This window comes from Aphelocoma coerulescens, chromosome 1A (assembly GCF_041296385.1).
Source record: "Aphelocoma coerulescens isolate FSJ_1873_10779 chromosome 1A, UR_Acoe_1.0, whole genome shotgun sequence".
In the NCBI taxonomy this organism is placed as follows: domain Eukaryota; kingdom Metazoa; phylum Chordata; class Aves; order Passeriformes; family Corvidae; genus Aphelocoma; species Aphelocoma coerulescens.
In genome coordinates this window covers 16,889,169-16,907,839 of record NC_091014.1, presented here as the reverse complement: position 1 = coordinate 16,907,839, position 18,671 = coordinate 16,889,169, and the positions used below count along the sequence as shown (strand labels likewise).

The 18,671-nt window shown below is 38.1% G+C and overlaps 1 protein-coding gene across 1 annotated transcript in view; it reads right to left on the bottom strand.

The window, feature by feature from the left end:
- Positions 1–8,702, bottom strand: part of TBC1D22A (TBC1 domain family member 22A) — a 141,928-nt gene extending 133,226 nt beyond the window's left edge. The window contains exons 1-4 of the mRNA XM_068995461.1: positions 8,533–8,702; positions 6,068–6,124; positions 4,009–4,349; positions 2,392–2,571 (exon numbers count right to left, since the gene is read on the bottom strand). Of these exons, the coding sequence (XP_068851562.1) occupies positions 2,392–2,571; positions 4,009–4,349; positions 6,068–6,124; positions 8,533–8,594 (640 nt within the window). The 5' untranslated portion in view covers positions 8,595–8,702. The remainder of the gene's footprint in view (positions 1–2,391; positions 2,572–4,008; positions 4,350–6,067; positions 6,125–8,532) is intronic.
- Between the last annotated feature and the right edge of the window lie 9,969 nt (positions 8,703–18,671).

Below are 18,671 nucleotides of genomic sequence, written 5' to 3'. Positions count from 1 at the left end.
CCTCATACTTGCAGAAATGAACAGAAATATTTACAAAAATGTCTACAAGACTTACTAATTCAATTCATCATGACAAACAAAGCCCAACTATTTATGGCTCTAACACAAAACAGACCCACACATACCACATCACCACACACACACAGAATAAGCCAGTTGCAACAGAATAGCCACCTATCTCTACATTACTTACCATCACTTTTAGCTTGGAGCTTATTACCTACTTTCTACCTTAGTACATTTCCAGTATTGTTCCGAAGAAAAACAGGAAAAAAAACCACAAAAACCACCCCAACAACAAATTTAAAAACCCACACACAACCTGCAACAGTTTCCCAGGCTACTGCTGTCATTATAAGAATACTTTTTAAACATAATCTTCATTGTAGCACAGAGCTAAACCAAACATCTTCCAAAAATGCATACATTAAAAATGCACACAGACATGCACACACCAGATTCTGGTGAATTGTGCATATGGTAATAAGCACATACATGTTTACATATGTATATATGTGTACACACACTTTCTCTAATATATCCCAATAATGCAGTCTAAGCACTACCATCATATATGATCTACTCCTAAGACCTTCCTGATCATCAAGAGTTTGCATGTCATCAATAAGGAATTTATTGCTTTCACTAAAAAAAATCATGTATTACCTGTATTTAAATATACATGTGTGTATATATATATATATACACACACACATATATATATATGTATGAGTGTGTGTATGTATGTATGTATGATTGGACACATTACAGATACAAAAGTCAAAATATCTGCATCAACAAATCAAAACTGGGTATAAAATTCTATTCACATGACTTCAAACTGTACTCATCAGTTTGCACACCGATAGAAAGAACAAGCTTCCTATAAACAGATGTAGAAAAGGCATTATTTAGTGGTTTGTACAATAAATAATATTGAGAGCTTATTAGATATTTTTCACACTTTAATATCAAGATATCAAGGAAACATACTCAAATTTCACTTTCCTACATATATTTCAGTGTGAGATGAATAAAGTTCAATAGGAAAAAAAAAAAAAAACAACCAAACCCAGTTTGTTTAAATAGCATTGACTAAATTCACAAGCAGGGTGACTGCACTGCTAATAAAAGTGGAAATTTTCTTCCAAAATTATTTTACTTTAATCCATAAATCTGATTTATTGGTAAAGTATTCCCAACTAATTAGACAGCAAAAGTGAAATGGATAGGTTTAAACTAAACTCTGTCTTTCCTCTGATTTTGCAACCTTATGTAACAAAGATTTCTACTGTTAAAATATTCTTAAGTTATGAGTTTTCATGTTGGTCAAAATCACAAAGGTCATAACATCTGTTAGATCAAAGGGCTAAAAAGTGATATTTGATTATTATTTTCAAGTTTATGTAAAATGTTTTAACACCTCCTTTTATTCACAGTTGCATTTCATATGAATGTCCTATAACTCACTGAAGTGCTAAATCTCATCCAGTTATGATAGTTTCCATAGTTGTACTTTCCTAGCATCAATCTGACAATAAGACACAGCATAGGAAAACAAAAAAAAGCTACAACTCAGACTGTATTATATTGAAGAAGCCTCATGACAATGACCAGGCAAACATGCAATTTCTACCTCTTCCAGTAAGTTTCCTGCAGTATTTTCTAGAATGGTCTACCTCAAAGACACCTCCTTTATTAATTATTTTGCCCTAAACTCCTAATCACCAAGTTCTCCAAACACAGTGTACTAATTCTACTTCAGATTTTCACTTGGGATACAAAGCCATTTGATTCTGTGATACTCTCTCAGCACTTGTATTGACTATTCAGCAGCTAAAATCCAGTATACAAAGGGAACAGTCAAATTATGTGACAATGCATTTGTTTTCTCATTGACTTGTTGTCAGCATTCACAGATGAGACACAGAACTACTGTAATCAGCCTGTGAACATGAAGAAGGCTCACTGAGTAGACAAGCAGTAATACTTATATCCCTCATCGTTTTTCACTCCTATTTATTTCCAAGCACGAAAATAACTCTTATATTCCAAACTGTTCCATTATCAGGCATTAACAATAAACACTGCTAATTATACTTTGGGGTTTTTTCTACAGAGATTAATCTAGTAGGAAGAAATAATGTGAGAAAGAATAAGAAGCCATCAACCACCCTAGGTATTAGTAGGATGTATGCAAATCACTCATTAAAAGCATGAGTACTAAAAGCTTACAAAAGAAAGAATAATACTGAAAGACCAGTTCTCAATGTTGAAAGGATTAGATACTAAGCAAACTATATGGCAGGAATCAAACTAGATCAAACAGGAAAATTCTATAGTTTAAAAATAATCTAGATGTAATTCACAGGTCCTATAAGAAACACTCACCAAGATCTGTATTTGGGCCAGCAAGTAGCTGCTTAAATTTGTCTAATCGAGATGCTTCTCTCTCAGTTAATGCAGGAGTAACTGAGGTGCTGTAGTCTGCCATTCCACTTGTCAAGGGAGGTATGGAAGTTTGTGGAAGTGACTGTGATCTCTGCATGGAAGAATTTTCACTAGCATTATCTGAAGGGAAAAAGAAGCATAGCAGTTAGCCTCAGCCAGTGAGAAGGCTACTAATCAGTTGAACTTAATTTGTAAATTTAAAATAGAATTCTGTTTTGAAAAATGCAAACTCAAGTATAGCAGAAGTTTGGACTTCAAATTACTAGGATTTAGCAGAAAGAGCATTTCTCTTTGAAGTAGTATTCCACAATTAAAATACATCAATTAGAAATCATATTAATAGCAAGGCTAATGGATTTCTAAAATCTCTGTGTTACTAAAATCTGTTTTCATTCTCCTTGCCATCCTTAAAAAAGAAATAAAACAAACTAACAGTCTTTGGGGTGGAATGTCTTGGTGTGACTTTATGATGTGTACCCGCTACCGCCTGCTCTATGCCCAGACATGAATCCCATGCCTTTTCTGTAGCTTTAAGGCAGACCTTTAAGAGAGAGTGAGGGGAAGCCGGTGGAATTCTTTTGGGGCTGTGTTCAAAACACAGATAAGCTCGCTGGCTTCTCCTGCCCAGCTGCTCACCTCAGCTCTCTGCAGCAGGGAAGAGAGTGGCATTCTCCTGCTTTCTAGCTAGCTTTTTGTTCATTAGCTAAAGCAAGGAGTTTTCCTGGAACGTCTGTTTCTTCTTCTTCTCTTCTGGACTGTCCAACACCACCAAAACATCAGTCGGGAGACCTTACATCTCAGCCCAGAGGGGCCCAAGCTGACCCAGCTCCAAAAAGGACAAAGCCACACCCACAGAAAGGACTCTGAAATCTACCCAGGTTCTCTCCACAGCGAGAGGTTTTAATATTTAGCATTATTCTTTTCCTGTGTCTGCATGGTGTTTGTTAAATAAATAACTTTTTTTCCTTTCTCACTTTCGTCCAAGGAATTTTCTTTCCAAACCTGGTGGGAGAGGGGCAGCTGAAACCTGCCTTCTTTGGAGGGGATGTTCCTCCCAGAGCGTTTCCCTTAATTTGTCTCAAACCAGGACACAAACAAAAATCAACCACTGAGAAATCTTGAAACCATTGCAACTGGTTTGTATAAAGCTTATACACAAACCACGGAACAGATCACATGAGGGTGAATTTCCCAATCCACCTGCTTTTCAGTATACTTTATGCAGTACTATTTTAATAACAATTTTTCAGAATAGTAGTATTACTATTAATTGCATACGTCTTGGTGGATTTAACCAATAAAATACATTCAATAGTGGAACTTCCTTCCAAAATTGGAGACTTTGTAAGCCTGAAAACAAAAAGTTTAATTATTCTTCCCTCATATGCATTACAATTTAGTAAGGCATGCAGTCTTCCTCTCAAATAAATCACTGGTGACAAACAGTATTTTCCTGCAGTATTAGTAAAGGGTTGGGAAGGGTTTCCTGTCTTACAGGGGCAAATATTGTAGCTCTCATCCTTCAACTTCCAATATCTTTTTCACTTTTCAACATACCTAATGAACTCGATGTATGACCTTCGCTGACTGATTTAACAAGCCTATTATCACCACATGCAACTGAAGTCAGCTGTGCAAATTCCTCTTGTTTTTCTTCTTGTAGATGTTCTTCCTGAAATTTATGCTGTTCTTGTAGCTTGCTGTGATTCTGAATTACTTTGTGAGCTGTTTCCATGACCACTTCTGTATTTAAGTTTTCAGCAGCTATTGCTAAGAGTTCATCATCATCATCTCCAAGATCCCAAGCATCACTCGTGTTACTTTCAAATTCTTGGAAGGTGCTGACTTTCTTCAATTTCACTGGAGTTGTAGGTGGCTTTGAACCTGCTTTTATCAAGCTGTTCAAAACCAAATAAACAATATTTAGAAAACTAGTAAGGAAGCAAAACACTGTGGATAGGACCAAACCCCAAACGTTCATAGTTGACACCATGTAGGTAGCAAATATTTATCTCTCCCCACTCGTGTTACCACTACATCCACCCATGGTAACATACAGCTGAAGAAATCTGAGAACAAGGGCTGTAAAAACTGACACTTTGATGCTTTGAATAGAAGCTGAACAAATCTTTCCTTCCCTTTTCTTAAGAAAAAAAAAAAAAAACAACAAAAAACCAAACCAAAAAAAAAAAGACCAACCCCAAAGTCACATGAAAGGATTACTACTAGAATAGCTTATAAAATAGGGCACAATTGCACTGCTCTTGCTTCATACATTTCTGTAGATTTCAGCTGTTTCAATACAATTGCTGCATAACAGCACAGGAGCTGTCATCAAGTCATGGTCTACTCTTAAGTCATCATAAGCAATCACACAACACAATCACTGTCATAAACAAATCAAGTCTCACCTAAAAACTCATTAAATCTATCACTCCTCCCCATCCAGGCACGCCAGCATGGTTCCTTCAGAACTTTGCTCTTCTCAGAGGAAGGATATTTCTTCTGGTTACTCGTCTGAGTGGACCCTGATCAGCTCCCAACCTTTTGCCCCTCTGTCAGCACGCAATGTGAGATATGAACCAGGTATCCCTCCCTAGCCTGGCACTTGATCTCACTTACAGTAATGCAGAGCAATCACATCTCCCTTCAGAACTGAGCTGAACAGGGTATAAAGTTGAGAGGATTTCTCAGTGTGTTCTCAAAAAATAGAGAAGTTACTGTCATTAACTTAATTTTGCTTTCACAGAATGGGTAAGGTGGGAAAGGACCACAGTGGCTCATCTGGCCCAACCTCCCTGCTCAAGCAGGGTCATCCTACAGAGAATTGCACCAAAATGGTTCTAGAGTTCGTTTCTGACCTCCCTGTCTTTCTACCTGGGCTAGTTTTTCTTTTTGCTGCTAAGACAAGGCAGGCAGAACGGCAAATCAGAAAAAGTTCTTACCCATTCCAATGCAATGTCAGTAATAACGTTTCTGTTACATCTTACAGGAAATAACTTCCCTAACAGGTGCTACAACAATTACACTTTTACCTGACTTGTCATCACTGTTTAAAACAGCAAGGTCTTTCTCCAATTCTGTCACTTCAAGCAATAAGCTTCCAGTTTTTTTGATACTGGGCCTCTATACCTCCATATTTTGAACCAATTAATCTCATTTCTTTTAATCCAGCCCTTAAGATTCACATTTCAACTGCCTGCAATTCTGTATCATCTGAAAACTAACTAGAATGTTTACTTCTTGTACTCTTTTAAAGCAGCCCTTGAAAAAATCTAGTAGAAGCATGACCTTCTTCCAACCAAATAGTTTTCTTTATAACATTTTTTTTTTACTTTACCACAATTTCCCATATATAAGGCATTACAAATAAATAATAACAGTTGGCAATCTAGGTTAGCTAAGATCTGAAAGAGCTGATTTGTTCCTGCAAATATGGTAACCACCAGGAAGTCACAAAGGAGAAGTCAGAACAGAGAAGTCAAGATTATGACAAAAATTGAAAAAGGAAGATTAACAATAAACTTTATAACCAAAAGGAGAAAAAAAAAAAAAAAAAAGAGAAGACAGAGGAGACACAAAATATCTGAAATATTTAAATATTAGGTTAACTTACGTTCCGTGCAATAATGGATCAAAAGGTGGATGCTGAGCTCCATACACATGTTGAATACTAAAGGAAAAGAAAGAGAGTTACCACAAAAATAATAAATATTTGGAGACTTTCTGTGTATTAAATAGTCAATAATAAACAGAACTGAAATGTTCCAACAGTTCTCTGTTTCAAAGAATTTCACATACCACTAAAAATAATGAAGCTGCAATTGAGTAATTTAATAAAAACCATAGATTTGCTAAGCAGGAACTCTTTGTGACACCTAAGCTAACTTAGGCTATTTTATTTTTCTAACTAGGAATTAAAACGAGAAATAAGTTAACTCTGTGGTAAGAATCTACAAAAATTCTCTTCTCTGATTTCTCATTTCTTCATTTCTCTATTGCAAAAAATTAAAAACTCTCAAAGAAATATCTATAAAGATTTAATCTTCCATGTACCCTTGTCACCCAAAATCCAACCAGACAATTCTTAACCACTACTAAAGTACAAGGATAACAAAGCTACAGAAAAATGTAGACAGTGACAGGTTAGAGAATAAAAGCCATAGGAGTATTAAAAGAATGCTTTGAAACAAATAAGCTTCCAAAGACAGAGTTATTCACTAGCCTAACATTACAAAACAGCATGTTATTGTGTGAAAACCAAAACTCTCTACAAACTAAAAATTCATTACCTCCCAGTTATAGGATATAAAATTATTTTGCAAGTAAAAAAACTCGCCAGAAGATACATCAAAATTTACATGTGGCTTCATAATAGAAATTATTGCTACAGAACTCTCTAATTGTAAGAGAAATAAATCATACACAACATTAACATCTACCCAAACCTGTACTAAAACCACATAGAAGGACACAAACATATGCTCCTGACACACCAAAACCAATCTCCAGACCATAACGATAAGTAAGTCCAACCTTAGTAAACCTGAGATAGAACCAAGCCAAAAAGACTGCAGTCATAACAGATTTTAAGAGAGTCTAAGACTTTCAAAACAGGTGCAGCATTAACACCAGTGAAATTAGCCCTAGTGGTGACTGAAAATGGTGGTTCATAAAAACTCTTAACGATTTTTATGTGATTCCATGGAAATAAAAAAGTCAGTCCCATATCAGCCTTTCCACACAACCATACACCATCCTCTCCACAGCCAAGTTTCCTGCTCTACGCTCACATGAGGGTCAGGTGTCACTGTCCATTTCCATACACACAGAACGTGCCTTTTCCTTACACCACTCCGTGAACAACTGCAATGGAAATCCACTCAAATAGAAAGCAACAACAATCCTCTCCCTGCCATAAAAAAATAAATAAAAATCAAAAGCACATTCTCCACAGGGTCCTTGTTTTTCCACAAGCCTGCAGTTGCCTGCACATTAACTGCAGCTATTTATAGACCCTCTGCAAGAGAGGAGGGCCAAAAGTGTTCTACCCTCAAGAGATTCAGCAAAGTTACAAAGAAAACATTTTAGAGGAACAACAACAGTTGGACTGAAAAAGTTAGCTTGTAACTGCAGAGAAACAAAACCGCTCCCAGTTAGCACTTAGGGGTAACTGAAAATGTAAGAATGCAAACAGTGAGCAGGGCTATGTTGCTGAATTCAGGTAAAGAGTATAAAATACAGAGTTACTGTTCTCTGAGAACCACAAGTACACATCACTCTTACAAAAAGAATATAGAAAACTGTACTGTGAGAACAGTTTAGGGATGAGCCCAGAGTACATCATTGCTAAATAATCATCTGAACATGCAATCCCAGCCTGATGCAACAGTCAAAAGAGTTAATGTGACTTTGGGGATCTGTTCCCGGGAAAATCTTGAATTGGAGAATGTGCTTGTAGCTCCTTGAAATAATGCAACGATTGGTCTGCTGTTCACACTTCAGAAAGAAAGTTGAGAAATTGACAATAATTGGAAATACGTAGCAGAAACTAAAACATGTCTCTATGCCTATAAAATGGAGTTTCCTGCAAAGTATTTCTAAAATAGCATAACTTATATCAAGTTTCAAAACAACATAATTTGGCTCTGCTCAGATCTACAAATACATTCTCCCACTCAAAATTTCCCCGTGAACACATCCCCAAGATCACGTTAACTCCTTTAACCATGGTGTCAGGCTGGAAACACACATGGAGATAATTATTTAACAACCTTTCTGATACAAGTTATCACCAACGCTTACTGACCACCAGCGATCTGCACCAGACAACTGGAGGTGCCCAGCACTGGAAGGCTCCGAGCACTGAGCTACCAGAGAACCGGGTCCGAACAGTGACCGACCGGACACGGCAACGGCAGCAGAGACTCACAGGGCCTGCGAGGTCCCTTTGGACAGGGCGGCGAGGGGGCAGGAACGCGGTGTTGGGGTCCCAGCGAAGCCGGACGGGCAGAGCCGCCCCCCCTCGGCCCGGCCGCGTCCAGGGGCCCGCGACACCGACCTTCCCGCGGCTCCTCTCACCTGCCCGGCACCTTCGCGCCGCTCCGCTTCCAGAACTGCTTCCTGCCCCCGTCGCTCGCCATTGCGGCGTCACCTCATCCCCCTCCGCGTTCGCGGCCCCGGCCCCGGCCCGCTCCCTCAGGCTTCACTTCCCACCATTCCCTTCCACAGAAGCAGCACTGAGCGCCGCCATGTTGGGACGGGAAAACAACCCCGCGCCTCATTCGCCCCTCGAAGCGGCCCGGAAGTTTGAGCCAACCAGAAGTGAGATTGCTGCCGGGTGCGTCCGGTCGGGCCAATCGCAGCGAGGGGATGCTGGGGCGGACGGGGGCGGCCCCGGGAGCGGCAGCTGGGGTGGCGGCCCCGGCCCGGCCCGAAGCCCCGTCACGGAGGTTCCCGCGCGTGTTCCCCGGCCAAAGCATTCCTGTAACTCGGGGGTTACTTCGCGGCTCTGCGAGGGTGACGTGTTCAGACTTTAATCCTTTTTGATTGAACCGTACAGAGCAATTCCTCAGAGTACTCCTTAGAAGTGCAAAACTCGCCTTGTAAGTGGATGGAGGCGTTAACTGAGGATCGGCGGGCATCGGTTTATAACAAAATCCATCACATTTTTTCTACTTTATCTTTGTACAATTATTTCCAATATCAACCCAATTAGTGGGGTCGGGGGGCTTTAGGCTTCCTTTCTTTTAAAGCTCTCCAATCGTTGTACCCACTTTATTTAAGGCTTTGAGGCGGTACAAGATTGAGGGGTTTTATTAGTATCTGTAGGCTTCCCAGCATTTCTGATCCGAGGATACCTCACTTCTGCCAAGAAAATAAGTATGGTTTTATGTTGTTCTTTGGAGTATGGCTCCTTAGAAAACAGTATGGTTTTATGTTGTTCTTTGGAGTATGGCTCCTTAGAAAACAGTGCTGAGTGACAGGATTTTTTTGCTGCATCTCAATGCAATTTAGCATATAATTTAATATATCAGCAATGGTTTGGGGAACATCCTGCTACAGTTAAGCCAAAAAATTGGCGTGTAGTATAAGACCTGATCTACAGTGCAACGTTTGTTCTTTAGTATGTATTTCATGTGTAAGTTACTGCTTAAGAAGTAAAAAGAAGAAAAAAAGTTTTCTTCCTGCTTTGGGATTTACTTTAGTAGTTGCCTTTGATTCCATGATGATTTTTGCCTTCTCTTTTGTACCCCTTTTATACCTTTTTACAACTTCTGTATTCTTAGTGCTTTTTGCCTTCATTCTTGGACTTGTTTGTCAAGCTAGGAGACAAAACATTTTAGAAACTTTGGAGTTAGGGATCAAAATGCCCCCAGACCCCAAGGTCCTCTCCAGAACACATTTTGTAAACTAAGATAGAACCATCCAGGGGAAGGTTCCTCAGGGGAGGGGGCTCACTTGAGCCTCTCATTGGGGAATTTTTGATAGACATGCTATTTAGTAAGACCTATAATGTTATACCAGATCTTTTGGGGGTGTGCATTGTGGTGTGCATTTCTGTGCATTCGACCTGGACATAGTGCACCTAAGGATCCTTAAAATGAATACCAAGGTAAAATCCCTTCTTCCCTTCTAACCATGTTTGACTCTTGATTTTAAGACCAGGATAAGGTATCAGTTGCTGGCAACCACGAAGAGACACTAAAGACCTTGAGACTCGCAGTCTTGGGTTGAAACACATCTTGCTTTGCCTCTCTCTCTGCTGGCAAACTACAGAGGGGCCGGCCTAAGATCTGACAAAAAGGAAATGTTTCACAGAGCTTGCTAGATCACCGTCCACAGGTGAAAGGTGTAATTTCAATGCCATTTACAGATATATTTGCTGTAAGTAGTATCATTTTCTCCATTTGTGTTCTTTAGGTAGGATTCCTCTTACAGATTCTGGACCTTGAGTATCATCATCATTAATGGAAAATAAATGTAATATGATCTATGTCTGTTAGCTGAAGTGAAATGAAACCTGCAAAGTCATGACTGGAACTTTGCTTGGTCACAGCTAGCTAAATTTAAATTATACTTGTTGCTGTTATAATACAAAAATGAGGTATTTCACTTGTGACAAAAGTGATCAAAATCAAAAGTGATTTATCAAAAAAGTGATAGGTCCATAAAACATACATTTCATCTTTAGCATTAATATGGATGTTTAAAACCATGTTTCAGTTATTTTTATTTGTTCATTGTTGGTATTTATGAAAGGGAAATGTAGTTAGATTCAGCCTAGATAGCCTGAGCCATCTGTCATCCTTATGACAATTGACCTGAATCCTGAAGTGACACCATTTAACTTTTGTGTCAGTCTGGTGCAGCCATGTGGAACTTCTTGTTCATTTAGCAGTGGAGGTTTTGCTGAGTTACATAATCAGGTCAGTACAAAGTTAATTGTATTATTAATATTTCATTATATTAAGTATATGTTACCTTGTGCCTAAATTTTTAATGTGCTGCAGAATTTTGTGCTGGAAACGACTGACTGTTGCATGGATTTTTCCCATGCATAAATCTGAGGTGCAAAAGGGGCTACATTTGTATCAAAAACTGCAAGTGCCCCGTCTTCTACTGTGAAGGGCTGCTGCCAATTTTAGACCTGTGGACTAAAGTCCTACAGAGCTGGCTGCTGTTCACTTTCAAGAAGGCAAGGGCACTGTTTTCATTCCTTTTCCATTCATTTTCATATCTTCTCCTTATCCTGAATTTTATTTTATCCCTGACACAGAACTGTGTTGCCAAGGTTCTGGAGATGCAAGGGATTTGGAAGGAGGAACCTTTCAACACATCCTCGAGTAAGTTAGGTGCAATTCTTTATGCCCACCACTCAAGGTGATCTGGCCGCAAAGAGTGTGTCCTTGAACAGGGCTTACAAGATGGTACTGGTTGAGTATCCCAAGAAGGTAAGTTCACAGCTATGGAAGGAGAATTTGGTCTGCGCATGTATTTTAACAATGTTTCTGCTTAACTTTTCTGGTTACACAAATGTAGCATGGACAGCTGAGGGTGTGCACAGGTTCCACTGTCAGTTTCTTTACTTTTGAGGAGAGCTGCGAGTGTCCAGGTGCTGGCATTCAAGGAGTGCAACAACATTGCAGTCACAGCTGCGACTCACCTACTGCAGCTGGTGAGCACAGTCTTCAAGAACACCCAAACATCCAAACCAGTTGTTTCAAATCTGCACAGCTGTATTAACTAGGCTTTGCTTCATGGGGACTGCAGTAATATTTCAGGTACCATTTGAATAGGGATTTTTGTTATTCCAGAGCAATAAAAAAAATATTAAAATGTCTACTGTAGTATTTTCTTTGTTTCATGCAAATTGTGTGCAAGAATTTATAGTTAGGAAGAGATCTGTTGCCAGTATGGTCAAATAATGTATTGAGCTACAGAGAGTTTGTAGACTTCTTTCTTTTTCCTTTTCCTCCCTTTTTTTTTCCCTTTTGAAATTTTCTTTCTTTTTTTTTCCCTTTGCATTCCTTTTAACTTGAGCATTTTTCAGAATCAGGTAACTGCATACAGTTGGTGACTGTTACTAAGGATGCTCAGGAAGTTTCAGTATGTTCTAAAATGTACACATGTATCCCTGCTCTTGGCTGGTCAAAATGAGGAGTGTTGTAGCTTGCACTAGCAGTGTTTTGAACAAAGAAGGCACAGAGATGTTATTTAGTGTGATAGCTATGCATTTATGTGGACATTCAGTTTTGGTTTTAGCTCATCTGTTCTGGAAAGCTTCTGCTATGCTGGTGTGGTTACACAGGTAGACTTCTCTGTGGAGGTGCAGTGTGCCTTGGAAAAAAAGTTTTCCTGATGACAGATGTGAGAGTATAGATTGATGCTAAACATAATTAACTAAGCTGACAACAGCACTCCCCTGCTAGCTTCGCTGCACTCAGACCAGGAGGATTTGCTGATAAAGTTGTATAAGCTGGGGAGTGCTTTCTCATGCTGATCCTTACACTGCTGTGTCAGCGACATGCTGCAATGCTGATGCAACTGCAAGGTGTGGCTTAAACTCACTGTACAAGCTGACAAGGCCACGTGTCTCTACATGCATTTTTTCTCTTTGCTTTAATCAATAAGGAAAAAAATTAAAGAGAATTCAAATGAGACACTTCCATGTTGAAGAATTATTTTATGCGTATTTTTACTGCTCTAACAAACTAGTGGAAATTCTTCTGAAGCACACAAGGCTTTCTGTGGTTGCTGGTCACTATATTGTCTGGTCCGTGGGTATCCCTTTCTACCAAGCCATTGTCTCCATGTACTTTATTGTAAATATCATGGAAGAAACAGTTCTTTAAAGTAAAATTGAGCAAATAGGGTGAAGTTACCAAGCAAGCTAATCCAAAACCAGAATTCAGGTAGAATCAGAGAGAGGAAGACAACAGTTATTCCTGGGTAGAAAACAATCCCAGAGTGTACAGTACTTGGTACTTGGACCAAACAATACAAGGCAAAGTAAGATAAAAGGAATAAGCAATCGAGTAGAACCATGGAAGAAAGAAAACGGGTGTTAAAGAAGAGGGATAAGCAATAGCTACATTCAAGGTTAGATATGGTCTGGCAAATCACATAGTCACAAAACCTCTTTCAGGGCAGTGCAATTTTTCTCCAGAAAATTGGAGAGGAAAAAAGAGAGAAAAAATCAACGTGAGAGAGTAATGGCCAGGAGGAGTCATCATTGAAGACAAGTCATCACCATAGCATTTTGTAACTTTTTCTGTGTAAATGGCCCTTCCTATTGCACATGAATTGAAAAAGTTTCTGAAAATAATAGCAAATTTGCCAAAATACATTTACACTGGTAATGCACATGTATGGAATCATGCTCACTCACACTATATTCAGTATCAGTGACAGAAGGCTGTGAGACAGAAAAAAAAAATAAATAAATACATGCTGGTTTGGGGTAAATGTCTCTTGTTTCTCTGTCTAGAAGTGTGATTGATGTGGGTAGTTTTCAAAACTTGTCATTCACTAAAATATTAGTGACAGTGCTCATGTTGACATTTTATGCATTTTAGGTGAAGGTTTTTAGCTTTACTTTTGTCTATGTCCACACATCAACTGACATAGCCTGCTGGGTGTAGCCTGGAGCTGCACTCTGTGTCCAAGGACTGCTGCTCACCGACAGCCCAGTGGATGGAAATGCTCTTTCCTGAAGTCTGATGCAATATGCAGTTAAGGCTTAAATGACTCAGAGAAAGAAAGACGCTTTTAAGTGGAAGTACTGGGTAGAAGACAGAGAAGTTGGCAAAAGCAACAGGTCCTCTTTCAAACATATTACTAGTTCCTTGAAATTCCACATAATTGTGCCTCCTGTATGTACAGCGAGTGTTTAAACATAGCATTACAGCATGACAGAACTTCAAACACAGAATAATAAATCAATGTGTATTTGGCTCTGAGCCATGATCATTCTCTTCTGTTCATTGTTGAGAGAAACGTATTTTCTTTAAATTATATGGTTTATATCAGTTTCTGAATTTCACATTCAACTTACTGTCAGAACAAGGAAGATTAGTTTACGTTTCTTGGAGTTAAAAGATCTCAAGATATTGGGAGAGCTTTAGAGATGCCAGGAGACCTGCTTAGTACTGTGAGTTGATGAGGAAATAGGCAATACCATTTCTCCAAGATCAGTAAGACCAGGCAACTCTTTGGAACAGACACAGAACCCACCCCCCCACACACACTTTTTTTTAATGGCAAATTATAACAAATAGCAAAGCTATGGCTTTAGTCTAAAAACTGGACATGTAACAGGACAGAATGTAAAAGATGTATCTAGAGCTTTGCTGAATCTACAAATTGGCTCTTTTTTTCCTTAAGAATCATCTGTAATGTACTTGAGCGCAAAACTAGGTTTGGGCATGTAATATGAGAGTAAGCAGGGCTCTTGGTTCCCTTAGGTTTCTGTTTAAAACAGCCATACTCATCTTACTATGTGCCTCACTTCTTTTCTTCTTTTCACAGTTTGTATTATGAAATTTTTTTGAGAGAGTACCTGAAACAAAGTGTCTTGTAACTCTGAGCAGGAATTCAATAGCAAGCTTAGGTGCTTTGGTTCAACCACTCTGTTTTGGTAATTTTTCTTCTAATGGACAACTTAAGCTCAAATTGGAAAAACACCAGACACAGACAGAAATATGTAGCAGCATTTTTACTTTTTCATTATTTTAGTTCATTCTCTGCACAGTCTGTGTTTCTTTTTGTGTTTGGTGCGTTGTTCCCAGAAGATGTATTCAGCATGGAGGCATTGCATTTAGCATGCCAGTAGCTTAAATCATGTCCTTGGTCCCTTCCTTGTTTTGGTCAAAAAAAGCTATTTAGAAGTAAATCTGTAACTCCTCCCATGTATCTAAGAAGAATGGAGACATGATGATATGTAGGAATTTCAATGAATTATTTTTAGCAGATATTTTCAGGTGTTAGAATGCATCAAGCTGTGTGTTAATTGACATCTACCATTTCTCTTGAGAGCACACATTTGTTACCTCAGAATATTCATGACTGACTGCTGCAGGATTTGGGGTTTGGGTTTTGGGGCTTGGGGATTTTTTTTCTCTAGTCCTGTCTTTGACTATCCAGCTTCATCACCGGTGCTCTTATGGCTTTTTCTTGGATCTCTAAGTCTACCACTGACATGTCTTTTTATGTCTCTGAGCCCCTGTTAGTGCATTTTTCATGTCATCTGTGTCTGAGGGAGGGATTAGTTTCTGTTGATGTTTCTTGAAGATAGCAAAGCCTTTACCATGCTGTTTGAACCTATTTATCTCTCAATTAATTTCTCTTTGATCCAAATGTGTATTAGAAGGTTATTAAGTTTCACTGTTTGCTTTTTAATTCCATTTCAGGGTTTCTTTGCATAGCAGTTGAAATGTACACTTGAACTGAAAAGAGTCTTATTCCCTTCTTTCTTAGTGTTCAATATATTTTCAGCATTGAAATCCTATTAATACAATTTCTGTAAAAACGGATTAGTGGTAAAGTAAGTTCAGGTAGTGTAAGGTGAATTAAAAATACCAGATAAAATTAAAAAATTACAGCTGGCCGTACAGTGTCTTGCATAGGTATAATTTTCAGAATTATATCTTCAGGTACTATATCTTCAGTATAATACATTATAGTTATTATTCAAGTCAAGTGAGTTGTATCAAAGTCATGTTTTCTTTTCCTGAAAGAGGAAAGGAATTTGCTACTTAAGAGGTAAGTCTGTATCAGGTCTCATGAATTGTCCATTATTGAATATTTATTGCTGGTGTTGTGTTTTGTGTATGCTTTTGCCTGAATGAGAGCAAATATAAACTGAGCAACAAGTGTAATGAAGATAATGCAGTTGGAGTACTAGTAACAGAGTCTTCCCACCGTGACTTTCAGTAGAAAAGAGTTACTGAGTGCTCCTGGGGTAATGCTGTTCATTGAGCTACCCATTTTACTAGTGAGAGTGTTGGCAAGGCTTAGGATTTAGCACCAGAGAGGTTGAGAGCTTGGTGAAAGAGACATAAGCAAAATTATAGTGCAAAGAAAATGGGAATAGCTGCAGATGTTTGGGTGAAAATATATGATAAAGGTAACAAAGTATTTTATACATTTGCTTTTAGGTGTTGCTGCTCCTTATCCAAGAGGTATATTCTGTTACTGAGTTGGATTTGCAAAGTAGTCTTTAGTTGAAGATGAAAAATGTTTTCCCATATTTAATATTGTTGGGGGAATTGGGAAAAAAAATTAAAACCTGCAATTTTGTTCTTTTTAGATCATTACTTTTGAGAAGTGGGTAGGAATAGTACACAGTTTTCAGCTAAGTGAAAAAAAGAAAACTCAGACTAAAAAGTGAGAATTAAGTATTTTGCTATTCATATCACTTTCTGGTATAACACAGTATGTAGCATCATGCTGTAAAGTAATAAAAAAAACAGCTTAGCTTCTAAACCTTGAAATGAAAATTTGAATTTTGTTTGAATGGTCTTAACAGTTGTTTCAGGACTGGCAATCTTAGTGCAAGAAATGAACTGAAAATACTGATGTAAAACCACCAGAGAGTCCCTAGGTTTTGAAGAGAAAATGGTAAGGTAGTCGCAGGAAGCTCTCAGAAGTTAAAGCCATTTTACATCGAAAGAGCTCAAAGGTTTAATCTCTTATACTGAAATCTTGAAGTATAGTGGTAATAATTCTAGTATGCATGGTCATTAAAATAAGATTTCACGAGTAACCAGAGGAAATAAATACATTAAATGTGTAATTTTTCGAAGATCTCTCCAACACTGAAACTCAGCCACAGACTGTAGAACAGGAACAATACTGAAATAGAAATGAAGTTTGAAAACGTCTGTGTTTTTTTCTTCTTGGTTTTTTTCTGAAAAAGACTTGTGTCTTAAACTGGACTAATTAATGTAGCTAAAGGGAAGAACAGATAGATTTCTACCAGACAAATCTTTGTCTATTCTTTTACAAACCCTAAGAAAAAAAAGCTCATGTCATACTGTATTCTTGTTCCCATATTAATACTATAATTATCATTAGTATCTGATCCCATACCATCTTTGTTGTCTATGGCTTATATAAGTTTGTATGTGATGATCTTCTGTTTGTACCAATTCTCAGTCAATGCTAGCCAACCTTTTAGTAATGCTCTAAAAATACAAAATCACTCGTGGCAAAACTTAAAAGTTGAAAGTAATGATAAGGGCAATCACTACTCCAGAATGTAGCAGAGCCGTAACACGAATAAGTCGTTGGAAAGTAATGCTAGAGAAAGTGTGATTAATTTCAGTTATATTGCTGAAAACTTTGCTGTGCTTTCGCTATAATTCATCGGTCCTGACTGAGGTTTTTACTGTGTGAAAAATCTATGTTCTTTGTGCAAGAAAATCAGAGGAGATGATCATAACCATCCCTTGGCCTGCACAACCTATAAATTGCTCTCAAAGGTATTCCCTTTGGAATTTCTTGCTCTCTTTGGCTGTATTAAAGTCTCAACAGCATTATATTGTTTTAGATATGGCATATGTATATATGAATGCATATTAGATACAGATGCTTACTATTATTTAGAAATCAAATTAAAATGCAGTTTTGGTAGAGTATCACCAAGAATAGTGGACTTTTTGTCCTTCTGGCAAAAGGAAATTTAATGGAACAAATTCATTTAAATTGCTATGTCTGAAGTCTCAAAATGAGCTTTCCTCTGTTTGTGTAGTGAGGAAAGGGGGCCACATGGCTCTGCATAGGTTTTAGTCCAACTAAAATCTAAACTTCTGTCTGGAAATGTGCTCTGTCTCTCTTCACTGAGAAGTCAGGAGAGTTGTCACCTTCTCTAACATGGCTCGTGGGAGGGGTCTGTATTGGAACCTTTTCCTTTGGAAACAGTAACGAGCAATTTCCTTCATAGGTCTTAAGTAATGATCCAGTTGAATTGTGAATATATGGGAACAGCAAAGGAATAAATCACCACAGCAGCAGCTCTATGCATTTTTTATAGTATTCCAATTTTCTCTCTTTCACACTGCACAATAGAAGAAAATGTCCACTTTATTTCATTGCTAATAGTTGGCAGAATGCTGAAAAACAGTAAAATTAATGAGAAAATTATTATGGCAGAGAAATACCAGTCAGTTTTCATCTAGTTTTTAGAAATGATGGATCTAGGATAAAACTGCCTTTAGTAGGCTTTCAATTTGGCCGTGATGTTTTTCATAACACCCTTGTTGTCCTGTAACCTTTCAGTGTCTAAATTAGCTTTGGAAATTTTCTGTTGTATTTAGAAGGTTGAAGCTTGTACTTTTGTTTTCACCCATCTCAAAATGGGAAACAAACATATATGTTAATAAATCCTTGTTTGCATTCAAGTTCTCCTTTCTTGAAGGCAAAGAGCTATTCATCAGCATTGCATCTCATTGCTCTTTTGAGTGTGCCCAAGCATGTCTGTAGAGGGCTGAGGTGCCCTTGGCTCTACTGGAAACATTATGTCATCTAAGCAAGATATTGTTATGCCAGGAAAGGATCAATACTTTGATGAGTAGCTGCTGGCTCAAAACTGCTTTGTTATTTTATGAAGGACCACTTGGAATACATTCCAAAGCATTTCCCGTGGTATGAAGCTCTAGGGATTTGATTTGTCTCTCTGCCCAGGAAAATGAGTTGATTCATCTGTAAATACATGTCTG